Raw genomic sequence first — 27,350 nt, forward strand, 5'->3', positions numbered from 1 at the left:
AATGTAGCACAAGACTTGGTTTATGTTCTTATTCTACAGCTGACCTTGTACTTCCGTGATGCTGCAACTCGCCAGTTTCTCCACCAGATCATTTTTGTTGATGGTCTCTAGAATCTTCTTCACCACTTTAATAGGCTGTGGGTATTTCCCAATTATCTTTGTCAATGTGTTTAGCCTGTTTGCATGTTCCAGTTCACTCTTTGGGATGACGGATAAAGGTTCCAGAGTCTCACGATCCAGCAGGAAAAACTTAAACTTGTTGAATTCGTCTTCTCCCAAATCCTCCAGTGTGTCTAAAAGCATTTTTTTCATAGACATCTTCCCCCACTTCAGCTTGACGTTTCACTATGAAAAAGAAAGACATGACAATGTTCATCATGCAATTCAATTATTGTGTTATCAGTCTATAGAGGTAGAGATGAAGACAGACTTAATTACCTTTGTTAGCACGTTATTCTTTACATGATCTGCACCAATCGACACTAAATGTACTCAATATGTAATAACTTTTTAATTTAGAACATGAGTACCACTTAAAAAAGACACGTACTGTCAAACAGCCTGTTTTTCAGTAAGGTGGACTTGAATAAAAAACATGATGAAATAAATAGAACAAAAACATACTGTTATATTAGTTTACATTTAAAGTTCAAACTCATCCAAATGAATGAAAACAAAACACATTTGTGTTGACCCATGTATTCTGGACTGCAATCGTGCATTGTGAAAATACAACAATGTTTAGAAGTTGTTTTTTCTCAGTAGTTTGAATACTTCAGTATTTTTAAAGCTAGAACTTGTGGTGATATTTGCAGCCCTTTAACAACTTTTCTGCAGGACTGTTGAGTAACATCTGTTTACTCCGACCAAGAACAAAGGAACTGATTAAGTATTTGAAAGTCTCTCTCTCTCAGACAAGCTTTGGGAGAAAGGATGTTATACACTTTTAAAACACCTTGAATAAACAACCAAGCAGGAAACAGAACACTCTGTGATATACGAATTGACCTCGGAGACGTGAACTGTGACCAGGACCACAGTCATCACGTCTCTGCAAGTTATAAAATCAGCAGGGTACAGCTCTGGAGCATCTCAGAAAGACAATTAAATAAATCACTGCTCAAGAACTATGATTTAAACCACGTTTCATTCTTCATCAAATGAACATTTATGCCTTTCTTAGTATATATATTTGTAATTGTCACATTGAATGTGTTGTCATTCCTGCTGAAAATCTGATGTTTAATTGATGAATGGGATTCATTCAATTCCTTATTAGTAATTTGACATGGAGTGCTATTGCTATTGTTAGAATATCCATGAATACGTAACCTTCATAATTATACATTTAGACGTGTTATAAAGCAGACTCTTTGATATTAGCTGTAGAAGGTGTTATTATATCTACTTTATTAATATGTCTTATTAAGAATGTTGACTGTATAACATGGTTTTGTTCACCTACAGGATGGGATTAACTGAGGATGTTCCCAGATGGTGTGATTTTCATCTCAACATGAATCTGATAGAAATGTTTGTCTAAATATATGACGTGAACCTACATCAACGTAAACTCGGTTTAATCAAAACAATGAAAAACAACGATTGGAGTTTGAGTAACCATTTGCTCCCCCCTCTCTCCGCCCACAAGAAACTGATAAGAGTTGGAAGCAACTCTTCTCTTCAGACTTCTTCAGTTCACCTCACTTCAAGTCTTCAACTTTTAAGCTCTAGTGCCATAGGAACGAATTCCTGCCAAATTTTTCTTTGTAACTTTCCACGTACATTTTGAAACTTCAATTTCTTTCTGGCTCAAGCAAGGCCATTTAACTCTTTCTTATTCAAAGTTTGGCTCTTTAATTTTGAACGCCAATTTCTTAATTTAGATTCATCAAGATGACCATCAGGTTAATTTAAATTGGAAATCGATGCATCAAAAGACTCATATTTTTCTGCATTGATCCACTTGGAGCTGCTGAGACGACACAACCACAACCCGTCTTGTCATCTTCATCCCAGCTGCAGACTCTGACCCAGCTGGCTACGGCGGCCCGTGGACCCCTCTGGTAACCCTGAAAATAACCACTCGTAGTCTTGCACAAAAGCCTGTGTTTTAGATGGAGGAGTATTGGCCTACTCTAAGAAACAACTATGGAGAAGAAAATAGTGTCCTAGGCTCACTGATGATCCAGTAAAGACACTCAGGGCAGACTGTTTTCATTAAAACACACATTTTATTAATCATTACAGAAAAACAGCCTCAATCAGAATGTGAGTTCATGTAGAATAACCAAACACATTTCAATGATGACACACACTGTAAAGCTTGATTGAAAAAAGACAAATATAACAGACATTGATCAAAATGTTTACACATGGCCTGTTTCATCTGATATATTTAAACTAGTAATTCAAAGCATGAAATCATATTGTATACATCAGAACAAAGCACATAAGCTTTCATATCTCTAAAGTGTAAAAGCTGGATTCAGCTCCAACACAGCAAAATATTTTTCATTTATGTCAGACTTCAGATCATCATTAGTACTCACTGCTTTACATGACAAAACAGTTTTATGTATTCAAAGGTCAACTTTCATGTTTTTATCAAGCGCTAAAAATCATCAAATAAGGGTTTGTACCAAAGTGCTTTACAGCGAGCATGAAAACAACTTGAACAACAGAAATAAAGATCATATTAAGAAGAAAGAAGTAAGAGAAAAGAAAGAATATTACAGGAGATGAACACACACATGAAGGTTTTCAATAAACATGTTAGGATGGCAATGAAAATAGGAATCTTAATGAAAGTCTTAAGGCATTTAAAAATAGTACCAGACTTGCATTTAGTGAGTCAAATCTGTGCTTGCTTTTTTTTTTTACGTGTCAAAATTAACAAAAACTTTTCAATGTGCAGGTAATACAGTAATAAACACATGGCAAACGACTATCCAAAACTTGATAACAGAAAAAAAATGTTTTTGCACATACACCATGCATTCACACTCTGGCGACTGGAAGCTTAGTCATCATGATAACTGAGAAAGAAGAGCAGAGCAAAGAAGTGAAGGTGAGCCCTTGTGATGTGAATAGAGTTCTTTTTCCATTTGGAATTCTTTGACATGGAGAAGAGTGTATGTCTAACAAACACCAGAAAAAATGTAAGGAACACAACAACAGAAGAAGGATCTAAGGTAAATCTAATATGTTATTGCATGTTTTATCCTCTTGTAATATTGAACAATATCACGTAAGTCACATAATTCATCAGGTTGCTGGTTCAACTTGACTATGGCTTATCTTTTTTGCAATAAGATGTTAAACTTGCTTTTATTTTCTCCAACATGTATCGCGGTCCTGCTCTGATTCCTTCATCCATTCGACTTTTCATCTTCTCCAGTTTCTGGACCTTCTCTGTGTCTCCTTTCTCCTTCATCTTCTCAATCAAGAAGTCCAAGTGGACATGAGTGGACAGTGAATCAACATTCAGAGCGATCTTCTCCAGGTCGAGAACATGCTTGAAGGACTCTTCTAACCACTGATCTTTGTCTTTCTCAAGCTCTCCCATTTCCATCTCCAGATCTTTCAGAATGCTTGTACTCTTCTCAAGGTCTGATTTACTGCTTTCAAACTTGTCTTTAACATCTTGAAGGGTCTTCTGAACTGTTCTTGTCTTGAACACATACTGCATCTCTTCTTTCACATGGTCAGAAGCAGGACATTTTCCAGAACATGCTGTGCATTTACCTCTTTTCATCACCTCGCAGTCTTTGGGATGCCAGGCCATCGTGCATCCAGGGAAGTGACAGTTCTCCTCACATTTATTACAGCTCACAACTCCTGCATAAAACACCAAAAGCCACCTCCCACCCTTCCCTTTCATAGGTTCTTTTTCTTTGTAGCTCTCATCAACTTCTATAGTGAAGTTCTTGTTGCTCTTCATCTCTTCTTCGTGTTTCTTCAGCTTTTCCTGAGTCTGTTGGATTTCTCTCTGTTGGAGTTCAATCAACTCAACTCGCTCTTGCAGGTTTTTAATGCACGCTGTCAGTCTGATGCGTTCATTCAAAACTTTCACTGTTATCTCCACCTTTTGGGGTTGAGTTTTCCCCAGAAACTCCAAGAACATCTTCATTCCTTCAGTTGTAGTTTGTTTTGCCTGCTCAGCAGCTTTTGTGCCCTCCATCCGTTCTTCATGCTGAGAGGTGTTAAAGAGGAAGTGCACTGGCTCATTCTCTGTATTTTTTGCACATTTAATATTTGCAGCATTGAGAGCTTTCAGAGCATTTTCAGGTGTCAAACCATCTGAGTGTGTGAGGAGGGCAACGATATTGTTCTCCATATCTTTTCCGAACAGAGACACAGCCGAATCAAAGATGTACCTCAGTTGGTCATTTAGTCGATTCTCGCTCGCTTTCAGCACCAGACCCACTACATTAATCTCATGAACTCCGTCCACTGAGCTGAACAAGTCTAACAGTTTTTGACTAATTCTGTCATCTTTTTCAGTCCCTTTGGTGTCTCCATATCCAGGAGTATCGATGATGGTCAGAGAGTAGGGCAGAGAACCAAAGATCTGGTACACGATCACATCTGATGTATGACTTTTGGATTCACTTTCTTCCCTGTCATTCTCGACGATCTCGTACCAGACCTCGTCATCCCTCTTGGTGTAGTTGAAGAAAGTGTTGATCAGAGTTGATTTTCCTGTTTTTGTTTCTCCCACAAGCAAGATGGTTTTGTTCTCCATATTTGAATCTTTTTCACCAAGAGTCATTTTTGTTAGAGTCCCAATATATTCTTTCTTTGGTGTCAGCTGGACGACAGCAGGAGGCCCAGAACGAATCTGATGTGTGGAGGTCATGTTGTCATTTCTGGATGAGTTGCTCCTGTAGAAAAGTGAGGGTATTTGCTCAAAAACTATTTCACATACAATTTAATAAATAAAATCATATTTCTTACTGGGGCGATTTAATAATATCCTTTTAGACTATTTTACCTGGTGGGTGTATAAAAAAACAAATGGTTATATTATACAAAGCAAAGATCTTTAAAAGATATTCTGATTGTAGCCCATTTTATCATTTAAAACAATTAGCCAATTATTAGCCATTATCTTCTTGCCTGATTACTATCAAATAAAAATTGAGTTAATGTCAAACAGCTTTTGTGTTATAAATTCAAAAATGAAACTATTATCAATAATAATAATAATAATAATAATAATAATAATAATAATGATAATAATAATATACAAAGTATGGCGAAGAGTGCAAATGGCTTGTATTCAGTCTACTAATTAATTAAAGTTCCGTTTTGGCGTTTTGGGATGATGAACGCTGCGTGTCTGCATTTTATACTGGTATATTAGTCGCACTGGTGTATAAGATGCAACCAACTTAAAGATTAAACAATAGGTAATAAAAGTGCGTGTATACACCAGATTTTACGGTAAGTTGTAAAAGCGATTTAATTAGAGAGAAAAACATCCAAAGCCTTTCCTTTGGTAATGTAGTAATTATACAAAGTGTTGAGATGAATGTTAGATGTAAAGTACTGCATTCAAAACGCTGATATAGTATACAGATATTGGCATTAAAATATGGCTCAACAGTGAGTAGAATTACATATTATGCTGAATTATTGACAAAAATGTAAAAACAATAATTTAATATGAATAATAATACCTCTATGAATTGAATAATTTGTGAAAAACAACATATTCCATCTTTCATCACCTTACACACTGTGCCGTTTTGTATAATTACTACACTAAAACTCAGGTGGCTTAATTTTGCTATTATTATTGTTAATAAAAAGGTCACATGTAGGAGAATATTTCTTGTTCTTAAAGTAAGTGGTTTAGCAGGAGGATTGAACAGGAACTCTACATGTCAGTATTTCTTTAATAGCTGAGCACATCGACAGCTCTGATCCTAAAACCGCCCCTGATTTAAGCAATAATTAAATAATTTCTCAAGCAATTGTTAAGCCATGTATGCAAACAGTACAAAAACCTAGTATTAATATGCAATCAATCTAATGGCAACTACACCTGCTGATGGTCCAGTGAAGACACACTGAGCTGATTTCAAGAAACATCCATTTTATTGATTCCAAAAAATAGATCAATCAGGATATGCTTTCAATGATCGCAATCGGCTTGTTCACAATAATGATGACATGAAAAGATAAAACTATCCACATGGACTGTGTCATCTGAGAGAACTGAACTTGTCAAACCACAAAGACACATAAAACTCCATGTGATTAAAATACAGCACATCAACACAGGCGGTTAAGTTTGAGTTACATATCATTTCAGCAAGTCATCATTTGAAAGTAAAATAATAACAGCCACAGTCATTGTACACCACAAGAATAAAATGAAAGATTCAAAATTGAAAGGTTTCAAAGGTCACATATTCTGTAAAATCCTCTTCACCATGTTCCTCTAACATGTGTCTCTAGTCCGTCTACAAACCCCCCAATGAGGAGAAAAGTCCATCCTCTCTGTCTTCTACCTGCTCCACTTTTCAGAAAATGTGTGCTCAAACAGGCCGTTTGGAGATTTTCCCTTCATGACATCACAAAGGGCAGTAGCCCCTCCCCCAGGTGAGTGACACTCCCACAGCTAGGTGTTTGTTCTGCCCTCTGAGTCTGCCTTCTCACCGTAAACAATAGGACATGGAGCCAGAAAGACAGAGTACACCCGAGCCCTTCCAGAGAGGGGGCGTGGTCAGACAGAGCTCATTTACATATTTAAAGGTACAGACACAGAAACAGCCTGTTCTGAGCAGGGCTGAAATAGAGGGGTTTATAGACATGATCAAATACAGGATCAGAGTGGATTTAGAACAAGAAACTTCACACACATGTTTTGAGGAGCTCTGAGACTTATTTACACTGAAGAGGAGGAGGAGGAGGATATGTGACCTTTAAGTTTTTGTTAAGTTAAGAGGTTTGTAGTGACAGTTTAGTCTGTTTTTACAATGTTTTTTTTGCCTCACAATGACCTTGTTCACCTACTTCGTCTTTGCTTTAACTGCTTTCCAGCAGCTGTGAGTTTGTACTCAATTAATGCCAACGGAGCCATCATATATGGGTGGGACAACAAGTCTCACCCACCTTTGAAGAATCATTAATTTGGATCCTCTCACTTAAAAACTGTATCATAAACTCAGCACATCTGTCTCTCCATCCCTTATAGTCTTACTTCTGTCTCTGGTTAATTCCCTCCTCCCTGCTCACTATACAGTGAGTTATAAGTAGTGGACTATGTAGTGCACTCATTCAGAACAATGAAAATACATTTCGGACACTACTCGCACACTGGCCGGCTGCTGACAGTGACGTCATTGTTTTATAATGTACAGCTTAACTCCGGCCTACGATTAACAATAACGGTAAATAACGACATGAATTTCAGTACTAACTTAAATCATCCTGAGTTTATTTTGACAAAAAAAGTCAACAAATGACTAAATATAAAATAAAGATTTTTTCTATAATTGAAGAAACAAAGTTTTGCACCTAGACTCGTTTATTCATGCTCACAGACTCTGGTCTCGTGTCTGTCATCATCATTAGGACAAACTACCGTCACTTACGTTAACGACCTTGTACTATTTATTAAAACTGATCATAGATTTCAGTAAAAACGTTCTGAATATGAACTTTAATGAGTTTCTGTGTTCACGCTGCTCGCTCCTCTCGTCCGTCTGAGAGCAGTCGAGTCAAACGCCACTCTCCACTCGTGAAAATCTTTTGAACCGCAGTGCATGATGGTATATATTTCTCGCATAGTGACCATCGCTCATACACTACTTTTCAAAATGCATTGTGGGATACATTGAGTGGACGATATAGGGTATGACCACGCTCACTCAGAATTCGGATAGCACTACAAAATGGCGTGTCCACTATAGAGTGAATAGGGAGTGATTTCAGACACAGCCTCACTGTTTGGTAAGCATCGTGCTAATGCTAGCTAACATCAGCAGAGCAGTGGAGAGATGAGGATGCTAGAGGACTGATGTTAGGAGACTAGTTTGACATATAAAAAACATCAAACAAAACAGCAGACTGGACCACAACATGTTTGTAGATGTAAAGATAATTATTTCCACCACTGAACATAATTGCTTGATTAAAGAGAGCTCAACTCACATGTGTTTGCTGACTTGTTATCACTGCACAATAAGCAACATATGATTATTTAACAATCATAATTCCAAAAATAATAATACCTAATAAACATCCCATCTTCTTCTTCATCATCTACAAAATGTGTCTTCTGTTTTAATCAGGTAAAAGCATCAAAACATGTTAAAATGCATTAGTATAAAATGATATCTTCTCTGTTAAAAAACAATTATTGGGGAGGACCCCCACACCCCAAATTACATTTTCCCTTTTTTCATGCTTCCACCACCCATATACTTGAGAGCTGCTCTGGTTCCTTCAACCCTTCGACTTTTCATCTCCTCCAGTTTCTGGACCTTCTCTGTGTCTCCTTTCTCCTTCATCCTCTCAATCAAGAAGTCCAAGTGGACATGAGTGGACAGTGAATCAACATTCAGAGCGATCTTCTCCAGTTTGAGAACATACTTGAAGGACTCTTCTAACCACTGATCTTTGTCTTTCTCAAGCTCTCCCATTTTAATCTCCAGATCTTTCAGAATGCTTGTACTCTTCTCAAGGTCTGATTTACTGCTTTCAAACTTGTCTTTAACATCTTGAAGGGTCTTCTGAACTTTTCTTGTCTTGGTCTCGTACCGCATCTCTTCTTTCACATGGTCAGAAGCAGGACATTTTCCAGAACATGCTGTGCATTTACCTCTTTTCATCACGTCGCAGTCTTTGGGATTTCGGGCCATCGTGCATCCAGGGAAGTGACAGTTCTCCTCACATTTATTACAGCTCACAACTCCTTCATAAAACACCAAAAGCCACCTCCCACCCTTGATAGGTTCTTTTTCTTTGTAGCTCTCATCAACTTCTATAGTGAAGTTCTTGTTGCTCTTCATCTCTTCTTCGTGTTTCTTCAGATTTTCCTGAGTCTGTTGGATTTCTCTCTGTTGGAGTTCAATCAACTCAACTCGCTCTTGCAGGTTTTTAATGCACGCTGTCAGTCTGATGCGTGAATTCATTACATCAGTAGTGGTTTTCAGATTTTTGCCTCTCAGATCTATCAGGACGTCTGTAAATCCTTTCATTCCCCTCGTAGTTATTTCCCCTGATGCCTCTAAAGCCAGTTTGTTTTTCTGATTTCTCTCTGTGTTCTGGCAGTTGTTAAACAGGAAGTAAACTGGCTGATTCTTTTCATCTTTTGCACATTTAATCTTTGCTGCCTCTAGAGCTTTGAGAGCCTCTCTAGGTGTTTTTCCATCTGAGTGAGTGATTAGGAAGACAATGTTCTTCTCCATGTTTTTTCCAAACAGAGACACCATTGAATCAAAGATGTACCTCAGACGGTCACTCAGTCGATTGTCGCTCGCTTTTAGCACCAGACCCACTACGTTAATCTCAAGAACCCCGTCCTCTGAGCCGAACAAGTCTAACAGTCTTTTTCTGACAATGTCATCTTCTTTAGTCCCTTTGGTATCTCCGTATCCAGGAGTATCAATGATGGTCAGAGAGTACGGCAGAGTTTTATCTTCAAAACCAAAGATCTTGTACACGATCACATCTGATGTCTGACTTTCAAACTGATCTCTCTTCTCATCCTTCTCTACGATCTCAAACCAGACATTGTCCTCCCACGTCACTCCAATGGCGTAGTTGACCAGGGCATTGATCAGAGTAGATTTTCCTGCTCCTGTTTCTCCCACAAGCAAGATGGTTCTTTTTATTTTACGTGGATCTTCATTCCCAAGAGTCATTATTTTTAAGGTTTCAATACATTCTTTCTTTGGTGTCAGCTGGAAGACGGTAGGAGATCCTGAGTGGATCAGATCTTTGCACTTGATGTAGTCGTACTTTGAAGAGGTGTTAGTTTCCCTAAAAAACAAGTAAATAAATATGTTAAAAACACTACTGAACATTGAATCAAAAAATTTAAATAATAATTTCCCTTCTGGCTCATTTAAAAAAAACTAAAAACATAAACAATTAAACTGACTGCCCAAACACACATGCCAATGCCTTTATCCATAAAACATATTGGAACTACTTCACAGGTCCCAATGTAAGCTCATAGCACAGATGATAACTTAACATTTTGTAATCGTATGTAAAAGATGTTTGTATTTTAAAAAAGTGTTTCTCATCGACCAAGAGGCCACCATCTTTTTTGATTCATGTGCAATGACGTTTGTTGTACAAAGAAACAGCTGTAAGTATATGTTGTTTACTTAATACTTATATTCATATTTTAAATGGTATTCACAGTGAATTATGTTTGAAATTAAAATATTTACGAATGTTGAGTTTATTAATATATAGTTGTATTATATCAAAGCTAGCACACAGTGAAGAGCATAGGCTGCACAAAGATCCAAGGATATGTTGTTTGTATACTTTGCTCTGTGTCAAAAGATTGATTAATTTCTGTTCAGCCTGTAATGTAATGATTGTAAGAAAGCACTGTACATTGTTGCTCAGTTAAAGATGTCTTTCCTTTCTCTTTTTCAAAAACATGTTTGCAACATGATAGTATTTAAAGTCAATGTCATGGAAATTCAGAGATTTGGACATTTTTGTCCATTTGGTCAAATGTTTCTCTCTTGACACATTTTGGAATGCACATTTTATTTTTTTAAATAGATCAATAGAACACTGTGAAACATGTTTACTACCCTCTTAAGTCACTAAGGACAAAAATGTCCACTTCTTCAAATCAAATCCGCCATAATGACTTAAGTCAATGTTAACTCATCCAACTTAGAACTTCCCAAATTAACCTCAGATCTGATCAATATCAACTTCAGAAAAAAACTGCAATCTAAAATCTACAAAATCATCTCCAACTCTGACCAAACATTATCTCACCCCTTAAAAAATGGGAAGGACCTGCAGATCGCCCCATTTCTGGATTAACACAAACATACAGCTACAGTATAAGTGAATCCACTACACGGGGGAAAATGTTTAAATTGATTTTTCTGATTCTGAAATTTGTCCACACTTCACTCAGGACCAATAGACCACTATTTACATGCCACATGGGACTGCACTCCAATAAAACAATTCTGGAACAACATCACTGACCACCTTTCTCTTCTTTTGAGCTGCCACATCTTCTATCACCCACACGTTGTTTATTAGGAGACACGTCCGGCATCAATCTAACCATCACATCCAGCAGAATACTCTCCAAAACAAGACCAAGAAAAATATCTTCATGAACTGGAAAATAAGGGAAGTCAACAGGGCATCATGAAAAACCTTCTGCTTGAACATCTGTCAACAACTATCTGCCTCCCTGAAAAAAACCTGCTGGTTTTGAAACTATCTGGAGTCCAATTATCCATAACTTTCAATTCTTAATATCTCAAATCAATAACTGAATTAATTGATCTGTGCCTGCACACCAATGACAATAACAACACACCATGACTCTGCATCATGTCTGCTAGTACAACACATTAACAAAGACATAACTCACTCCAACCCCCAATGACCCTTTTTAACTATCATTTCTCCTTTTAAATAACTGTTTTTTCTCCTTTCCTCCAATCTTTCTACTATGTCCCCTAAAACTGCGACTCTCAATTAACATTGTTTTCATCACTACTAAAAATATGCATTCCTCCTATTAAACCTGATTTCTCACGTAATAGTTTAAATGTAGTATTTTAATGGGTTATTATTATTGGTAATGTTATGCTAGTGCTGCCACTGCTAATACCACACTCTCAATGTTAAATATCGTCATTACTAATATCGAAGCACTTGTCCAACAACTCAACAATTCACAAATTAGTTCACAGTATTTCAAATGTATTAACATGTATTATAATGGTATTAACCCTCAGCCATCAGTTTCATTTACGACCCTCTGAAGTCACTGAGGACAAAAATGTCCACTTCCAAAAAACTGATATAAAAATAGAACAGATTCATATTTTTTTCTACTTTTTTCTGCATAAATCTCTTCAACAACTTCAGCCCTGCTCAAAACTACCAAGCACTCAATCATTTTTAGGAATTTAACCCTTTAAATGCCAGTTTGATTACTTGATGTCACTGTTGTTATTTCTGAAAAAAAAACACACCACCCTAAAAAGTGGTTCTCCCCAATGACGTACTCCTGGACCAGTTTTGGAAATGAAGTCAGGGTATTGTTATGTAGAATATGCTTTAGGTGTGTGATACCTTTAGTGGACCGTGACCGTTTGATTCAGATGGTAGTGTGTTTGGTAGGAGAAATAGTGGTGTCAGTTATTTGGAGAAATTTCCAGTTGTTGCTATGCTAGGGTTATTAAAACAAGAATGGCATTTGATGAAGCCACTTATGAATGGAAGGTCTAAGAAATGCATTTATTTGCATAGTGTTTGTTTATTTCTATCCAAGAGATGTTGAATTGGATGAGACTGGTCCAACTGTGAATGTATTGTAGTTGATGGGTGATGAAATGAAGAAGAAAGTTAGGCGGATTGTTGTTATGTTTATAATTTAGTTGTGGGTGTTTTGTTTTTTCAAGTAAATGTGATGATGGAATGAAATGATTTGAACCAAGAGGGTTGGGGCTTGATTGGAATCATGGAGAAAGGTAGTTTATTTTGGGTAATATGGTCATTTTGATAGTTTCGATTCTGCCTTTGAGTGATACTGGGAGGTTACTCCAGCGTTGAAGGTCGTCTTCTATTGTCTAGGAGGGGCTTAAGGTTGAGGTTAATTAACTCTGTCAGGGGGAATTGTTCACACCTAAATAAGCACCTCACAGGTTTGTGAGACGGTGACACGCAGACACATTTGGACAGATGCGAAAAAATGCAGAAAATCGAACCTCTTTGCATGAAATTGTGATGGACGAAGGTTTCGGAGTTAATCTGCAGGTTGTTCAACATGAAATCGGAATTCTTTTTAGATTTGCAGCAATTGTGGACGAAAAAACGGACTCACTGTGCAATGACCAGAGCTTAAACATGGAATAATTGATCTTTTGTGTGTTTTGGTGCACTTTATAGTGCTCTCCACAGTTTTGAAAACATATTTATTGTTATTTAACAGTTCAGATTTTGCTGGTGAATTGATTTCCCAGCTGTCAGTGCTATGCCATACTTAGAACATATTTATCATCAGAATACAAAGACCACTACCACACTGTCAGTCAACATCCCACTACCACAACATCCCACTACCACACTGTCAATCAGTCAACATCCCACTACCACACTGTCAGTCAACATCCCACTACCACACTGTCAGTCAACATCCCACTACCACACTGTCAGTCAACATCCCACTACCACACTGTCAGTCAACATCCCACTACCACACTGTCAGTCAACATCCCACTACCACACTGTCAATCAGTCAACATCCCACTACCACACTGTCAGTTAACATCCCACTACCACACTGTCAATCAACATCCCACTACCACACTGTCAGTTAACATCCCACTACCACACTGTCAGTCAACATCCCACTACCACACTCTCAGTCAACATCCCACTACCACACTGTCAGTCAACATCCCACTACCACACTCTCAGTCAACATCCCACTACCACACTGTCAGTCAACATCCCACTACCACACTGTCAGTCAACATCCCACTACCACACTGTCAGTCAACATCCCACTACCACACTGTCAGTCAACATCCCACTACCACACTGTTAGTCAACATCCCACTACCACACTGTCAATCAACATCCCACTACCACACTGTCAGTTAACATCCCACTACCACACTGTCAGTCAACATCCCACTACCACACTGTCAGTCAACATCCCACTACCACACTGTCAGTCAACATCCCACTACCACACTGTCAGTCAACATCCCACTACCACACTGTCAATCAACATCCCACTACCACACTGTCAGTCAACATCCCACTACCACACTGTCAGTCAACATCCCACTACCACACTGTCAGTCAACATCCCACTACCACACTGTCAGTCAACATCCCACTACCACACTGTCAATCAACATCCCACTACCACACTGTCAATCAACATCCCACTACCACACTGTCAGTCAACATCCCACTACCACACTGTCAGACAACATCCCACTACCACACTGTCAGACAACATCCCACTACCACACTGTCAATCAACATCCCACTACCACACTGTCAATCAACATCCCACTACCACACTGTCAATCAACATCCCACTACCACACTGTCAGACAACATCCCACTACCACACTGTCAGACAACATCCCACTACCACACTGTCAGTCAACATCCCACTACCACACTGTCAGTCAACATCCCACTACCACACTGTCAGTTAACATCCCACTACCACACTGTCAGTCAACATCCCACTACCACACTGTCAATCAACATCCCACTACCACACTGTCAGTTAACATCCCACTACCACACTGTCAGACAACATCCCACTACCACACTGTCAGACAACATCCCACTACCACACTGTCAGTCAACATCCCACTACCACACTGTCAGTCAACATCCCACTACCACACTGTCAGTTAACATCCCACTACCACACTGTCAGTCAACATCCCACTACCACACTGTCAATCAACATCCCACTACCCCACTGTCAGTCAACATCCCACTACCACACTGTCAGTTAACATCCCACTACCACAACATCCCACTACCACACTGTCAGTCAACATCCCACTACCACACTGTCAATCAACATCCCACTACCACACTGTCAGTTAACATCCCACTACCACAACATCCCACTACCACACTGTCAATCAACATCCCACTACCACACTGTCAATCAACATCCCACTACCACACTGTCAGTTAACATCCCACTACCACACTGTCAGTCAACATCCCACTACCACACTGTCAGTCAACATCCCACTACCACACTGTCAATCAACATCCCACTACCACACTGTCAATCAACATCCCACTACCACACTGTCAGTCAACATCCCACTACCACACTGTCAGTCAACATCCCACTACCACACTGTCAGTTAACATCCCACTACCACACTGTCAGTTAACATCCCACTACCACACTGTCAGTCAACATCCCACTACCACACTGTCAGTTAACATCCCACTACCACACTGTCAGTCAACATCCCACTACCACACTGTCAGTTAACATCCCACTACCACACTGTCAGTTAACATCCCACTACCACACTGTCAATCAACATCCCACTACCACACTGTCAGTCAACATCCCACTACCCCACTGTCAGTCAACATCCCACTACCACACTGTCAATCAACATCCCACTACCACACTGTCAATCAACATCCCACTACCACACTGTCAGTCAACATCCCACTACCACACTGTCAATCAACATCCCACTACCACACTGTCAATCAACATCCCACTACCACACTGTCAGTCAACATCCCACTACCACACTGTCAGTCAACATCCCACTACCACACTGTCAGTCAACATCCCACTACCACACTGTCAGTCAACATCCCACTACCACACTGTCAGTCAACATCCCACTACCACACTGTCAGTCAACATCCCACTACCACACTGTCAGTCAACATCCCACTACCACACTGTCAGTTAACATCCCACTACCACACTGTCAGTCAACATCCCACTACCACACTGTCAGTCAATCAACATCCCACTACCACACTGTCAGTCAACATCCCACTACCACAACATCCCACTACCACACTGTCAGTCAACATCCCACTACCACACTGTCAGTCAACATCCCACTACCACACTGTCAATCAACATCCCACTACCACACTGTCAGTTAACATCCCACTACCACACTGTCAGTTAACATCCCACTACCACACTGTCAGTCAACATCCCACTACCACAACATCCCACTACCACACTGTCAATCAGTCAACATCCCACTACCACACTGTCAGTCAACATCCCACTACCACACTGTCAGTCAACATCCCACTACCACACTGTCAGTCAACATCCCACTACCACACTGTCAGTCAACATCCCACTACCACACTGTCAGTCAACATCCCACTACCACACTGTCAATCAGTCAACATCCCACTACCACACTGTCAGTCAACATCCCACTACCACACTGTCAATCAGTCAACATCCCACTACCACACTGTCAGTCAACATCCCACTACCACACTGTCAGTCAACATCCCACTACCACACTGTCAGTCAACATCCCACTACCACACTGTCAGTCAACATCCCACTACCACACTGTCAATCAGTCAACATCCCACTACCACACTGTCAATCAGTCAACATCCCACTACCACACTGTCAGTTAACATCCCACTACCACACTGTCAATCAGTCAACATCCCACTACCACACTGTCAGTTAACATCCCACTACCACACTGTCAATCAGTCAACATCCCACTACCACACTGTCAGTCAACATCCCACTACCACACTGTCAGTCAACATCCCACTACCACACTGTCAGTCAACATCCCACTACCACACTGTCAGTCAACATCCCACTACCACACTGTCAATCAACATCCCACTACCACACTGTCAGTCAACATCCCACTACCACACTGTCAATCAGTCAACATCCCACTACCACACTGTCAGTTAACATCCCACTACCACACTGTCAATCAACATCCCACTACCACACTGTCAGTTAACATCCCACTACCACACTGTCAGTCAACATCCCACTACCACACTCTCAGTCAACATCCCACTACCACACTGTCAGTCAACATCCCACTACCACACTCTCAGTCAACATCCCACTACCACACTGTCAGTCAACATCCCACTACCACACTGTCAGTCAACATCCCACTACCACACTGTCAATCAACATCCCACTACCCCACTGTCAGTCAACATCCCACTACCACACTGTCAGTCAACATCCCACTACCACACTGTCAGTTAACATCCCACTACCACACTGTCAGTCAACATCCCACTACCACACTGTCAATCAGTCAACATCCCACTACCACACTGTCAGTCAACATCCCACTACCCCACTGTCAATCAACATCCCACTACCACACTGTCAATCAACATCCCACTACCACACTGTCAGTCAACATCCCACTACCACACTGTCAGTCAACATCCCACTACCCCACTGTCAATCAACATCCCACTACCACACTGTCAATCAACATCCCACTACCACACTGTCAGTCAACATCCCACTACCACACTGTCAGTCAACATCCCACTACCACACTGTCAGTCAACATCCCACTACCACACTGTCAGTCAACATCCCACTACCACAACATCCCACTACCACACTGTCAGTCAACATCCCACTACCACACTGTCAATCAACATCCCACTACCACAGACAATGTAAAATTATCTTTTAAAATGTAAATACACAAAAGCACACTGCAAGTGCAGTAAACCCCAAGTGCCCCCGAAAACCTTCTCTACTTTCTTTATGATTCCGCTTGATGTAATAGAAATATCTTCTAGGGAACATCAAGATAGGTTATCTGACTCCATATATGTAGGGAACTAAAAAATATGGGGACAGCCCTTAGTTAATTTGTACTACTTTCACTGAAAAATGTAACGACAGGCAATTAAATCAGATCGCTCCAGCTTGCAACTTCCCTTTCAAATTGCCTGCATGCTTGCATTTTCATAGTAAATGGTGCTATACACACAAAAACCATAAACTTTTCAAAAGAAAAACAATAAACTGAAACACTCACCCTGCCATAGTAACTGCTGTAGAGGAGCTGGAGGATGAAGCAGCTGATCAGTTGTCTGCAGGAAAGATCAATAAATCAGTCACCTCAACCTTCTGTCTTCATTTCAGATTTCATGTTGTTACCAGCTATTCTACATAAATACTTTATTGTAACTGAAATTATGGAAGAGCCAAAAACTATTTTAATTATTTTTGGTGTAATATATAAATTCACAATATCTTTATTATACCAACACTATGGTCGTAATTGTTGCTCATGGGTTCATTTACTCATCACTATTCAACACAAAAACGTCACACCAAAACACAGCAGGAAATGTAAAATATGGCAGATGGGTGAACAACCTGACAGGAGGATGGGTATGGCAAAATGCAAATGGACTTTTGATGGATAAACAGCTGTGGTTATAGTAATTGTTAATAATAATTGCCTTTACAGTTGCACGCACTGCAAGTCCACAGAGGCAATATCCTCAACCTTTTACCCATCCTTCATACTCTAAGGACGATCTTACCACTAGGAGTGATGGCCAATTTTTCAGGGATTCTTATATAGACAGGAATTGTTCAGATAAGCAACACAATATCATCTGGCAAGACTTCCCTTTGTTCTATTGTTAACAGTCAGACTCATTGAATTCACATTATATGCAGAATCTGTTTAAAGAGATCAACATATCCCCAAAGAAATATTGTATAGGTTCAGTTAAAATGAATGATATCCCAAGTTGAATTCTCATAATACAAAACTAATATCATAAAACCTATCTGTTCTCCAAAGTATATGAATAGTTAGTTGTGTGTGTGTGTGTGTGTGTGTGTGTGTGTGTGTGTGTGTGTGTGTGTGTGTGTGTGTGTATGATCACTTTTGTGGTAACTGATGTTTGCTTTGTGGTGTGTTGTATGACTTCATTGATTAGATCTCTGTATCTTATTAATGACTGTGGAAACACTGTTTTTGTATGCTGTGTTTAACCTCAATGTAAAGCACATTGAGCCTATCTGTAATTAAATGTGTTATATAAATACAATTGCTATTGCTATAAATGGACTTACAAAAATCTAAAATTAAATCCCTAGAACTTTTAACTAAATTGCTGAAATGTCAGCTTTTGTCAATATGTATGAATTAGATCCTGATAGTGAGAATTACTTCCGAAGATTAAAATACAATTTAATTGAATTTGTTGGATATAATGGGGTGATTGTAACTGAGAGCTGGAAAACATTACAGAACATTATAGAACATCACTGAACTGGTGATAGTCTCAGACCTGCACTTGTCAGGGTTACAGAGTTTCTGTCATGTTGAAACCAGCATGTGCCTGGAAGTAGTGAATTTTGTAAAAAGTTAAGGATTTATTATCTAATTGAGTGAAATGGCACAGATGTGGCCCCTAAAAGATGTAAAACGAGAAGACAATATTGAGTCTCTCTGAGCCCCTAGTTGTACTGAAATCTGAAAACTTGTCAACTATATTTTTCGTCATGCATTGATATACGGTGTAAACTCCTGAAATTATGTTAAAGTATTTCATATTTCCTTATTCAAGTTGTTCTTACCTCCAGTTGTTCAGCTCTCAGTTTCATGAAGCACTCTGATGATTTGCAGCGCAAAAAGAGTTACAAGCAGTTTGTATATCAGCAGAGGGTGGACGCTCCATCTTCACATGATTTCACAGAAAGTGTCTCACAGACAGCTGGATCTTCATAGACTGCCGTTAAATACTGAGGATAATGGAGACCGTATTCCCTGTGTTACTTTGAATTGGCGTGTTTTAGGAGGTGTTCTGAAGGACTTTGAGATCAAAACTTCAGTAAAACAAGAGGTGAAGAGAATTTAATTGAATTTACTTATTTAGTAGGGACGATGCAATTTAACATAGTTTCAATACAAAGCATGAAACTGATGTGCAGCATAAAGAGGATAAAGCTAATGCTAATTTAAGGATGTAAAAAAAAATCCAACTCCTGTCCCTAGTTGGGGCTTTGGGAGTGGAGAAAGGTCTTTAAGGTAAGATAAGGTAAGCTGCTATTGACTCATTAAGTGCTTATTCAGGTATCCAGGCAGCAAATGTGAAAAGTGAAAATAAATATTACTGTGATATGGCTAGTGTCCCCACAATGTCCCACAACCAGCCCAACATTTTCTAGTTTTAATTGTATTTATCACTTTTAAAAGTGATAAATACAATTCACTACATTACCTTAACTTTACCCAAACTCACCACCAAAGGCATTTATTTGGCAGTTGTAATCTAAAACCAGATACCCTCACTGATATGAGAGAGAGGGCTGTTATTTGCAACGTATAGTCTGAACTAATACCTTTCTTCACATTAGGGGTAGCTAGATGTGCAAATAACAGTTATAGCAAAAATGAAAAAGAGAAAACATGAAAATGAATGAAAAATGATTTGAAGAGTAGACCAGTTCCCTTCTCTCAAAGTCAGCAGCCATTTTACAGTTTACAGGTTGGAACAAACTTTAACCTTTGACTCCATGCTCATTAAAATTCTGTCTTAGAACTCTGACCGACTTAACGTCATTCAGCATTTTGTTCCCTTTTGAATTCATCAGAAATCTCAATTTGAACCCTCACAACAGACACATTTAAGAAGAAGTACTATTGTACAATCTTTTCATTTAAGGGAGTATCAGACGGTGATTTAACTGGCACAAGTCCAATAAAACACACTTCAACATCTTGAAATATATAGAAACATCAGTTTTACTCACATTGCCAATGTTGCGTCTTCACAAGATCCAGAGAATGGGACAGCTAACAGTTTTTCTAAATGAAAGAAAAAAACACTTCAATGACTTCTGCCTTCTACAGTTGTTATGTTAACATTAGATTCTACATCCACTCTAAAACCATGAAAGAGTGAGTGTAAATTATATTCAGCCTTATTGTTATGGGAGGTGGTAATGGGGTTATTGTTCTATGCAAGGCTAATAAATATTACATTCAACACTTATTGTCTTAATTACAGCAATAACAATTTACAGCAAGTCTTTTTACCCATTAATCACATGAAGTAAAGGTCAGACAGAGTTTCATTTGAATTAATTTCATTTTTAAGGTTATTCCATCTGAAAAAGGCTCAGTTGTAATTTATGTTAAGTATTTTTTAATTTGGAGTAATCGTCTCAACGTGACATTTTTAAATATTTGTTCATCTACAGTATGTTTCAAAGTCTTCTTACCTGTAGTTCAGCTCTCAGTGTCATGCAGCTCACTGATTTTTAGGAGAGAGAGAGTGGAGTTTATATTGAGTTTATATCAACAGAGGGCAGGCAGAGGTCACAGGATTAGGAGAATCATTAACAAATGTTTTATGGGAAAGAAGACAGATGGACTTTGTATCTCTGAGCTGGACTGTAAATGTTGTCTTTATTACAGTACTGTTGTAACATATTAACTTATTTTATCTACGTGAACTCTCTCTCTTCCTTCTTCACCTAGGGCCTGATTTACAGGAGGTTTGCGTGTGTAGAAACATGTGGAAACTTGATTTCACCCGAAATTCAGTATGTTAGTCTAAATGAATACGCAGGGGGCGTTTCTACCCTACAGCGTGCAAAATACTTGGGTTCTTGTAAATCAGAGCCTTAATCTTTTAAATCACAGTTTCTCATAGATCATCAACAAAATGTCTGCAGAGCTAACAAGCTTGTTTGGCCTTTTAGTAGCTGTGACGGGGTCCTCTTTCAATCCACCCAATTGAAAGAGGACCGGCCTCCCAAAGTGCAGTGATAGATATTTACAAAAATGCAAAAACAGGAAAAAATGGTGTTTAGGCTATTTAAACTATTTACAAAACAAAAGTCGTCCAAAAACAAAATCCACATAACTCAGCAAACAAACTGTACTTCAAAAAAATAAAGTCTCTGCTGTAACATGTTACCTTCACTGTAACCATCCTAGACTGCTTGAAAGCAGCAAGCAGCCATCTTTTAAACACAACAAGCCCCTCCCACTGGGCGTTATAAATTGCCTAACATTTTAAAGAAACACATTATTTCATGAATGAGCAATTTACACTCTGTTAAATTAACATGGTTTACTCACCCCTAAATTACCCATTCTCATCCCTATTTTAGTACCACCACTGTACTGTATCGGTGGCGATACTTTCAAAACAAACATTTAATTAATCAATCAATCATGTGATCACCTATGCGCGCTCCATCCGCCTATTTAGTATGCGGAAATGGGCCGCCTCTGTTTGTAACCAACGGGACACCGCGGAGCGCATATGCAACGCACCAACGGTAATACCACTCTGAATCTGTATATATATATATATGTATATATATATATATATATATATATATATACATATATGTATATATATATATATATATATATACATATATGTATATATATATATATATACATATATGTATATATATATATATATACATATATGTATATATATATATATATATATATATATATACATATATATATATATATATGTATATATATATATATGTATATATATATATATATATGTATATATATATATATATATATATATATGTATATATATATATATATATATATACATATATATATATATATATGTATATATATATATATATGTATATATATATATATATATATGTATATGTGTGATACAAAAAATAGCGTTTCCAAGTGTGCACCCTTAATCGCGCTATGAAGCTGAGAGGGAAAGGAGGATGATGGTGTGATTTACTGAATGATTATAGGCGCACTGGCAGAGGGAAAAGTTTGGCGGATGTGTGTGTGTTGGTGTGTGTGTTGGTGTGTGTTGGTGTGTGTGTTGGTGTGTGTGTGTGTGTGTGTCAGCGTGTGTGTTGGTGTGTGTGTGTCAGCGTGTGTGTTGGTGTGTGTGTGTGTGTCAGCGTGTGTGTTGATGTGTGTGTGTGTGTGTGTGTGTGTGTGTGTCAGCGTGTGTGTTGGTGTGTGTGTGTCAGCGTGTGTGTTGGTGTGTGTGTGTGTCAGCGTGTGTGTTGGTGTGTGTGTGTCAGCGTGTGTGTTGGTGTGTGTGTGTCAGCGTGTGTGTTGGTGTGTGTGCTGACTGCAGTCAGTGACGGAGCCGCTCCGTCCATAAAGACAGAGATGACCTCCACAGACTGCAAGGTGTTGATGCAGTCAATGGAACCTCTGAAGGAAGTAGAGCCAACTCTGGTTCTACTTGAAGAGGGCATGTTCATTTCCTCCCCTCTCAGAGTCATTGTTACGAACCCGTCTAGGGGGGCAGGTTTGCAACATAAAAAAAAACCCGGCAAGTTACTTCCCCGGTCCTCAAACCAAAAGCAAAAACTAATCTTGATTAACAAAGATTTATTTCCAACACCAATTCAAACACCTATTAACAAAGAACAATCTCTAAACTTAAACAAAACCAAAAACAGGAAACAAAATGAGCACAAAAGACAAAAGGCAAGACACGGCTTCTCAAACAAAAGACTTGTTCAAATAAGAAAAACACAATTCAAAGCAAAGGGGGGGTGGAAGGGTTAGGGTTAGGGCGTGGTCACACTGGCCATCCGTACCGTGCCCAAGCAAGCTTCAAGGCTAAAGTCCAGTTCGTTTGGCTAGTTCGTTTGATCGCTCTGTATCGTGCTCAGGCACGGTACACTTCCTTGTCTCAGGCACTTCATGCACGAGCACAAGCATGGGCTCGGGCAATCTTGCTTGAGTACAGCACGGTACAGATGACCAGTGTGACCACGCCCTAACCCTCGTCGCTCCCCTCCTGAACCCTGCTCCCTCCTCCCCCTCTCCCACCAGACAATCTCCCTCCTCAGGCCTCTGTACATCGGGGGGGGGGGGGGGGGGGGGGGGGTAGCAGGTAGCATCGGGGTCCGCCGGAGTGACTGCCAAAACTCAATCCCGGACGGCGAGTGAAGGTTGAGATCCATCCACTCCCACAGAGTGCACTCGTCCGTCTGGGGTTTACGCGGGCTGGGTCGTCTGCCTGTCCTCTTGTCGCCCCCTCCTCTCCTCCCTCCTCACCCCCTTCACACACAGTTAATAACTGCACAGAGCAGACACCGCCTTACAGTAACATGGTATACTTTGCAGTAACACCATCTCATCCTCTCCACCTACAGACACACCACATAACCAGCAGAGGGAGCCAGAGCTGCATGCCACAGAGTCCTGTGAGTCCTGTGGGAGAAACAGTACCACAGAGGTGGATACCAAATCCATGATGATGAAGGGAGAAACAAAAGCAAAGCTGAAAACAACCCCAACATCTGACATATCCACCTCTTATACCACCCGGGCCTCTGTGACAGCACCTGGCTCCCCAGGTCGGCTGGAACCACACACACACCCACGCACATTCAAACAATTACAGAACTGGTCGCTGGAGGACGGAAGAAGACACTGATTATAGGTGACTCCAACCTCTCCCGGATCCCTCCATTCAAACACCCACACATACAGGTAGACAGTTTCCCCGGAGCAAATCTCCACCACATTAAAGCCATTTTAAATAAACAACCAACACACCATGACACAACCCAAATCATCCTTTTCCAGGTTAGGGTTAGGTTTAAGGTCTGTTCCCTAACCCTAAACATAAATAAACCCTGAGATGAATGCAGTTTATGCTATCAGAGGTAACACCTGCTTCAGACTCTATGTCGGGGAGACCATGCATGACGTCACAGCCAGAATGAAACAACACATCTTCAAAATGAACAGCAGGAATGGTACCAGTGTCTTACATACACATTTAAACTCCACGGTCAACATAATGCACAGAGCATGGGCCTGGAGAGCAACAGGGACTGGACCATGGATTCATCTATTAAAAACTATAGACCCCACAGGTCTCAATGTAAAATATGTATGTATGTATTAGACAAACTAACCCCAGGGCCTCTAAATGTTCCATCAGGTAATGAGGTTTGTGCTAATGATGACCCCAACAAAGCTTATGAGATGTTCATGACCATAGATAGAAAAACGCATGCAAAAAGAAAAATGTATTATATAAGAGATATTTAAAGAAAGAACAAAAGAGATCTAGCAAGAAAGAGCATTATCATAAGTTATTGGAGCAGAATAAGAATAACACACAAGGAACATGGAGAGTGCTAAACAGTATCATTAAAAACTGAAAAAGCAGATAGCCCTATTTACTTTGTTAAAGATAACAACACAATGACAAATACAACAAAAGAAATCGCCAACGAATTGAATCATTATTTTGTTAATGTTTTATACAATTTAGCAAATGCTATTGTAAAGCCGACAAATAAAGAGGGAGTAGATGAAGATATTGTTTATAAAAACTCCATCTTTATTAGTGGTGTTGATGAAAAGGAAATACTTGACATTGTAAACAAATTTAAGAACAAAAAGTCCACTGATTGCTCTAATATTGATACTGGTCCAAGCTATTCCCGGAGCAATATTATATAATATAATATAATTATACAAATTAGTGTCATCAGCAAACAAAACAAATTTTAACAATTTAGACACTCGACAGATATTATTTATGTACAGTATAAATAGTTTGGGGCCTAGCACCAAACCTTGTGGAACCCCGCAGGTAACTTACAGGTAACATATCTGAATCTACATTTTTTATTTGAACATACTGATATCTATTGTTGAGGTAACTTTTTAACCATGCATGTGCTGTTCCTCTAACACTATATCTCTCTAGTTTTTTCAATAATAATCCACACATACATTGAATTGAATACATTCAATAATATTTTTAACTAGCAAAATATCAATATTAGGAACTTCAGGTCCGTCAATGGGTCTGGTGTGACCAAGGTTTGGAATTTTGATTTAAAGCACTTGCAGGAGCCCATTAATTGGAAAAGAGTATGGGAAAATGTGTCTTTTTCATCCTGGAATAACAATTAGGGGTTAACTTACAAAAAGGGGTTAACTTGTGGAATACTGTCAAACTAGTTGAAAGCAGTGAGCAGCAGTGAACTTGGAAAGTCTCAGAAGACTACAGCCAGTTTAGTTTAGCTGGAGAAGCAGCCAGCTCCACCAGGCCAGGCCCAGACTTAACCAGCAGCCAGCTCCACCAGGCCAGGACCAGACTTAACCAGCAGCCAGCTCCACCAGGCCAGGCCCAGGCTTAACCAGCAGCCAGCTCCACCAGGCCAGGACCAGACTTAACCAGCAGCCAGCTCCACCAGGCCAGGCCCAGACTTAACCAGCAGCCAGCTCCACCAGGCCAGGCCCAGGCTTAACCAGCAGCCAGCTCCACCAGGCCAGGACCAGACTTAACCAGCAGCCAGCTCCACCAGGCCAGGCCCAGACTTAACCAGCAGCCAGCTCCACCAGGCCAGGCCCAGACTTAACCAGCAGCCAGCTCCACCAGGCCAGGCCCAGGCTTAACCAGCAGCCAGCTCCACCAGGCCATGTCATTCCCTACTCTCTCTCTCTCTGATTTCTGACTCTATCCACTGTCCTGTCTATCCATTAAAGGCACAAAAACGCCCAAAAATACGTCTTAAAAAAAAAGAAAAAGCCCCAAAAATTAGTCATAAAAAATGACAACTTTATTCTCCTACTATTACGACTTTAATCTTGAAATGTGGTTTTCTCCCTGTCGGGGCCCTAATGCTTCTTCTGTAGTGGATAAACTTTCTCTTTGTGAGGTCATCATGTTACAAACTAAACTCGTGTCTGAATGAGTCCCCTGATGACTGAAGTGTGTTTTCCTCTCGGAGGGGGAACAGACGGCGTTCTTCTTTAAAGGTTAAAGAGACGTGGCGGTGAGTGAAGCCTCTGATAGGAGGAACTCCTGGAGGATTCTGATTAAAGATCAGCTCCGCAGGGATCAAACCCAGAGACTCATTACTGACACTGACCTTCTGAACGCGCTCTCTGTGGACTCTGATGCAACGCCAGTTTGTTCCACTTTGTTTTTGACTCTGAGCTGGATAAACACGGCGCCATCTTAGGCGAGCAGAGCGGGAAACGAGTGTCACTAACCGGATGTTGCATCAAATTTACAGCTCACAAACACAGCTGAGCCCCCAGCGTAGACGAACAGTGAAGAAGAAGAGCAGCCTGTGTAACTATGGCAACAACAAGAGTAACCTGTATAACGTCTCATGAAGTCTTTTTTGTGTTTAATGATGTTTCACAACATCCAGATCAAATTTAGTTGGATGTTGGTGTGATGGAGTACTGGGACAGGAAGCCCCGCCTCCTCCTGCTCACCTCAAACAAACCTCCAGAAACAGGAACAGAGACAGACCGTTACACCCTGTTATCGCTCTTCCTGGTTCTGGACGGGTGTTTAGAGGGGAGGGGGGCACACACTCTCTTGGGGTAGCATATGTTGAGTATCTCAGTCTTCCTTCACATTTCCCCCCTCTCATGTATTTATTTCTTAAACTGCTGGTTTGGTTGTTTTAGTTTTGGCTGGTGGTCTCCACTAGTCCTGTTTTCAGTCTTTAGTTTAAAACTTATGAGGTCGGTTTCTTATTCCGGCAGTTTGTCCCAAAATAAACACGAGCTGTTCAGACCCAAACTTCAACCAGGCTGTGAATGTGATTATTTCTGCTGTAA

At 39.8% G+C, this 27,350-nt stretch overlaps 3 protein-coding genes across 3 annotated transcripts in view; all 3 read right to left on the reverse strand.

Annotated features, from left to right (window-relative positions):
* LOC132977166 (CD276 antigen-like) overlaps window positions 1–27,350 on the reverse strand; it is a 160,486-nt gene that overhangs the window by 130,880 nt on the left and 2,256 nt on the right. The gene's annotated exons all lie outside the window — the stretch shown is intronic.
* Window positions 2,252–4,989, reverse strand: LOC132977358 (uncharacterized). Its single transcript, XM_061041881.1, has one exon. It carries the CDS (start codon window positions 4,859–4,861, stop codon window positions 3,290–3,292), a length of 1,572 nt encoding a protein of 523 aa, XP_060897864.1. The 5' UTR covers window positions 4,862–4,989; the 3' UTR covers window positions 2,252–3,289.
* On the reverse strand, window positions 5,861–9,989 carry LOC132977155 (septin-1-like). The gene has a single exon (XM_061041590.1). The coding sequence runs from the start codon at window positions 9,879–9,881 to the stop codon at window positions 8,400–8,402; it is 1,482 nt and encodes a 493-aa protein (XP_060897573.1). The 5' UTR covers window positions 9,882–9,989; the 3' UTR covers window positions 5,861–8,399.

Source organism: Labrus mixtus, chromosome 7 (assembly GCF_963584025.1).
Source record: "Labrus mixtus chromosome 7, fLabMix1.1, whole genome shotgun sequence".
In the NCBI taxonomy this organism is placed as follows: Eukaryota; Metazoa; Chordata; class Actinopteri; order Labriformes; family Labridae; genus Labrus; species Labrus mixtus.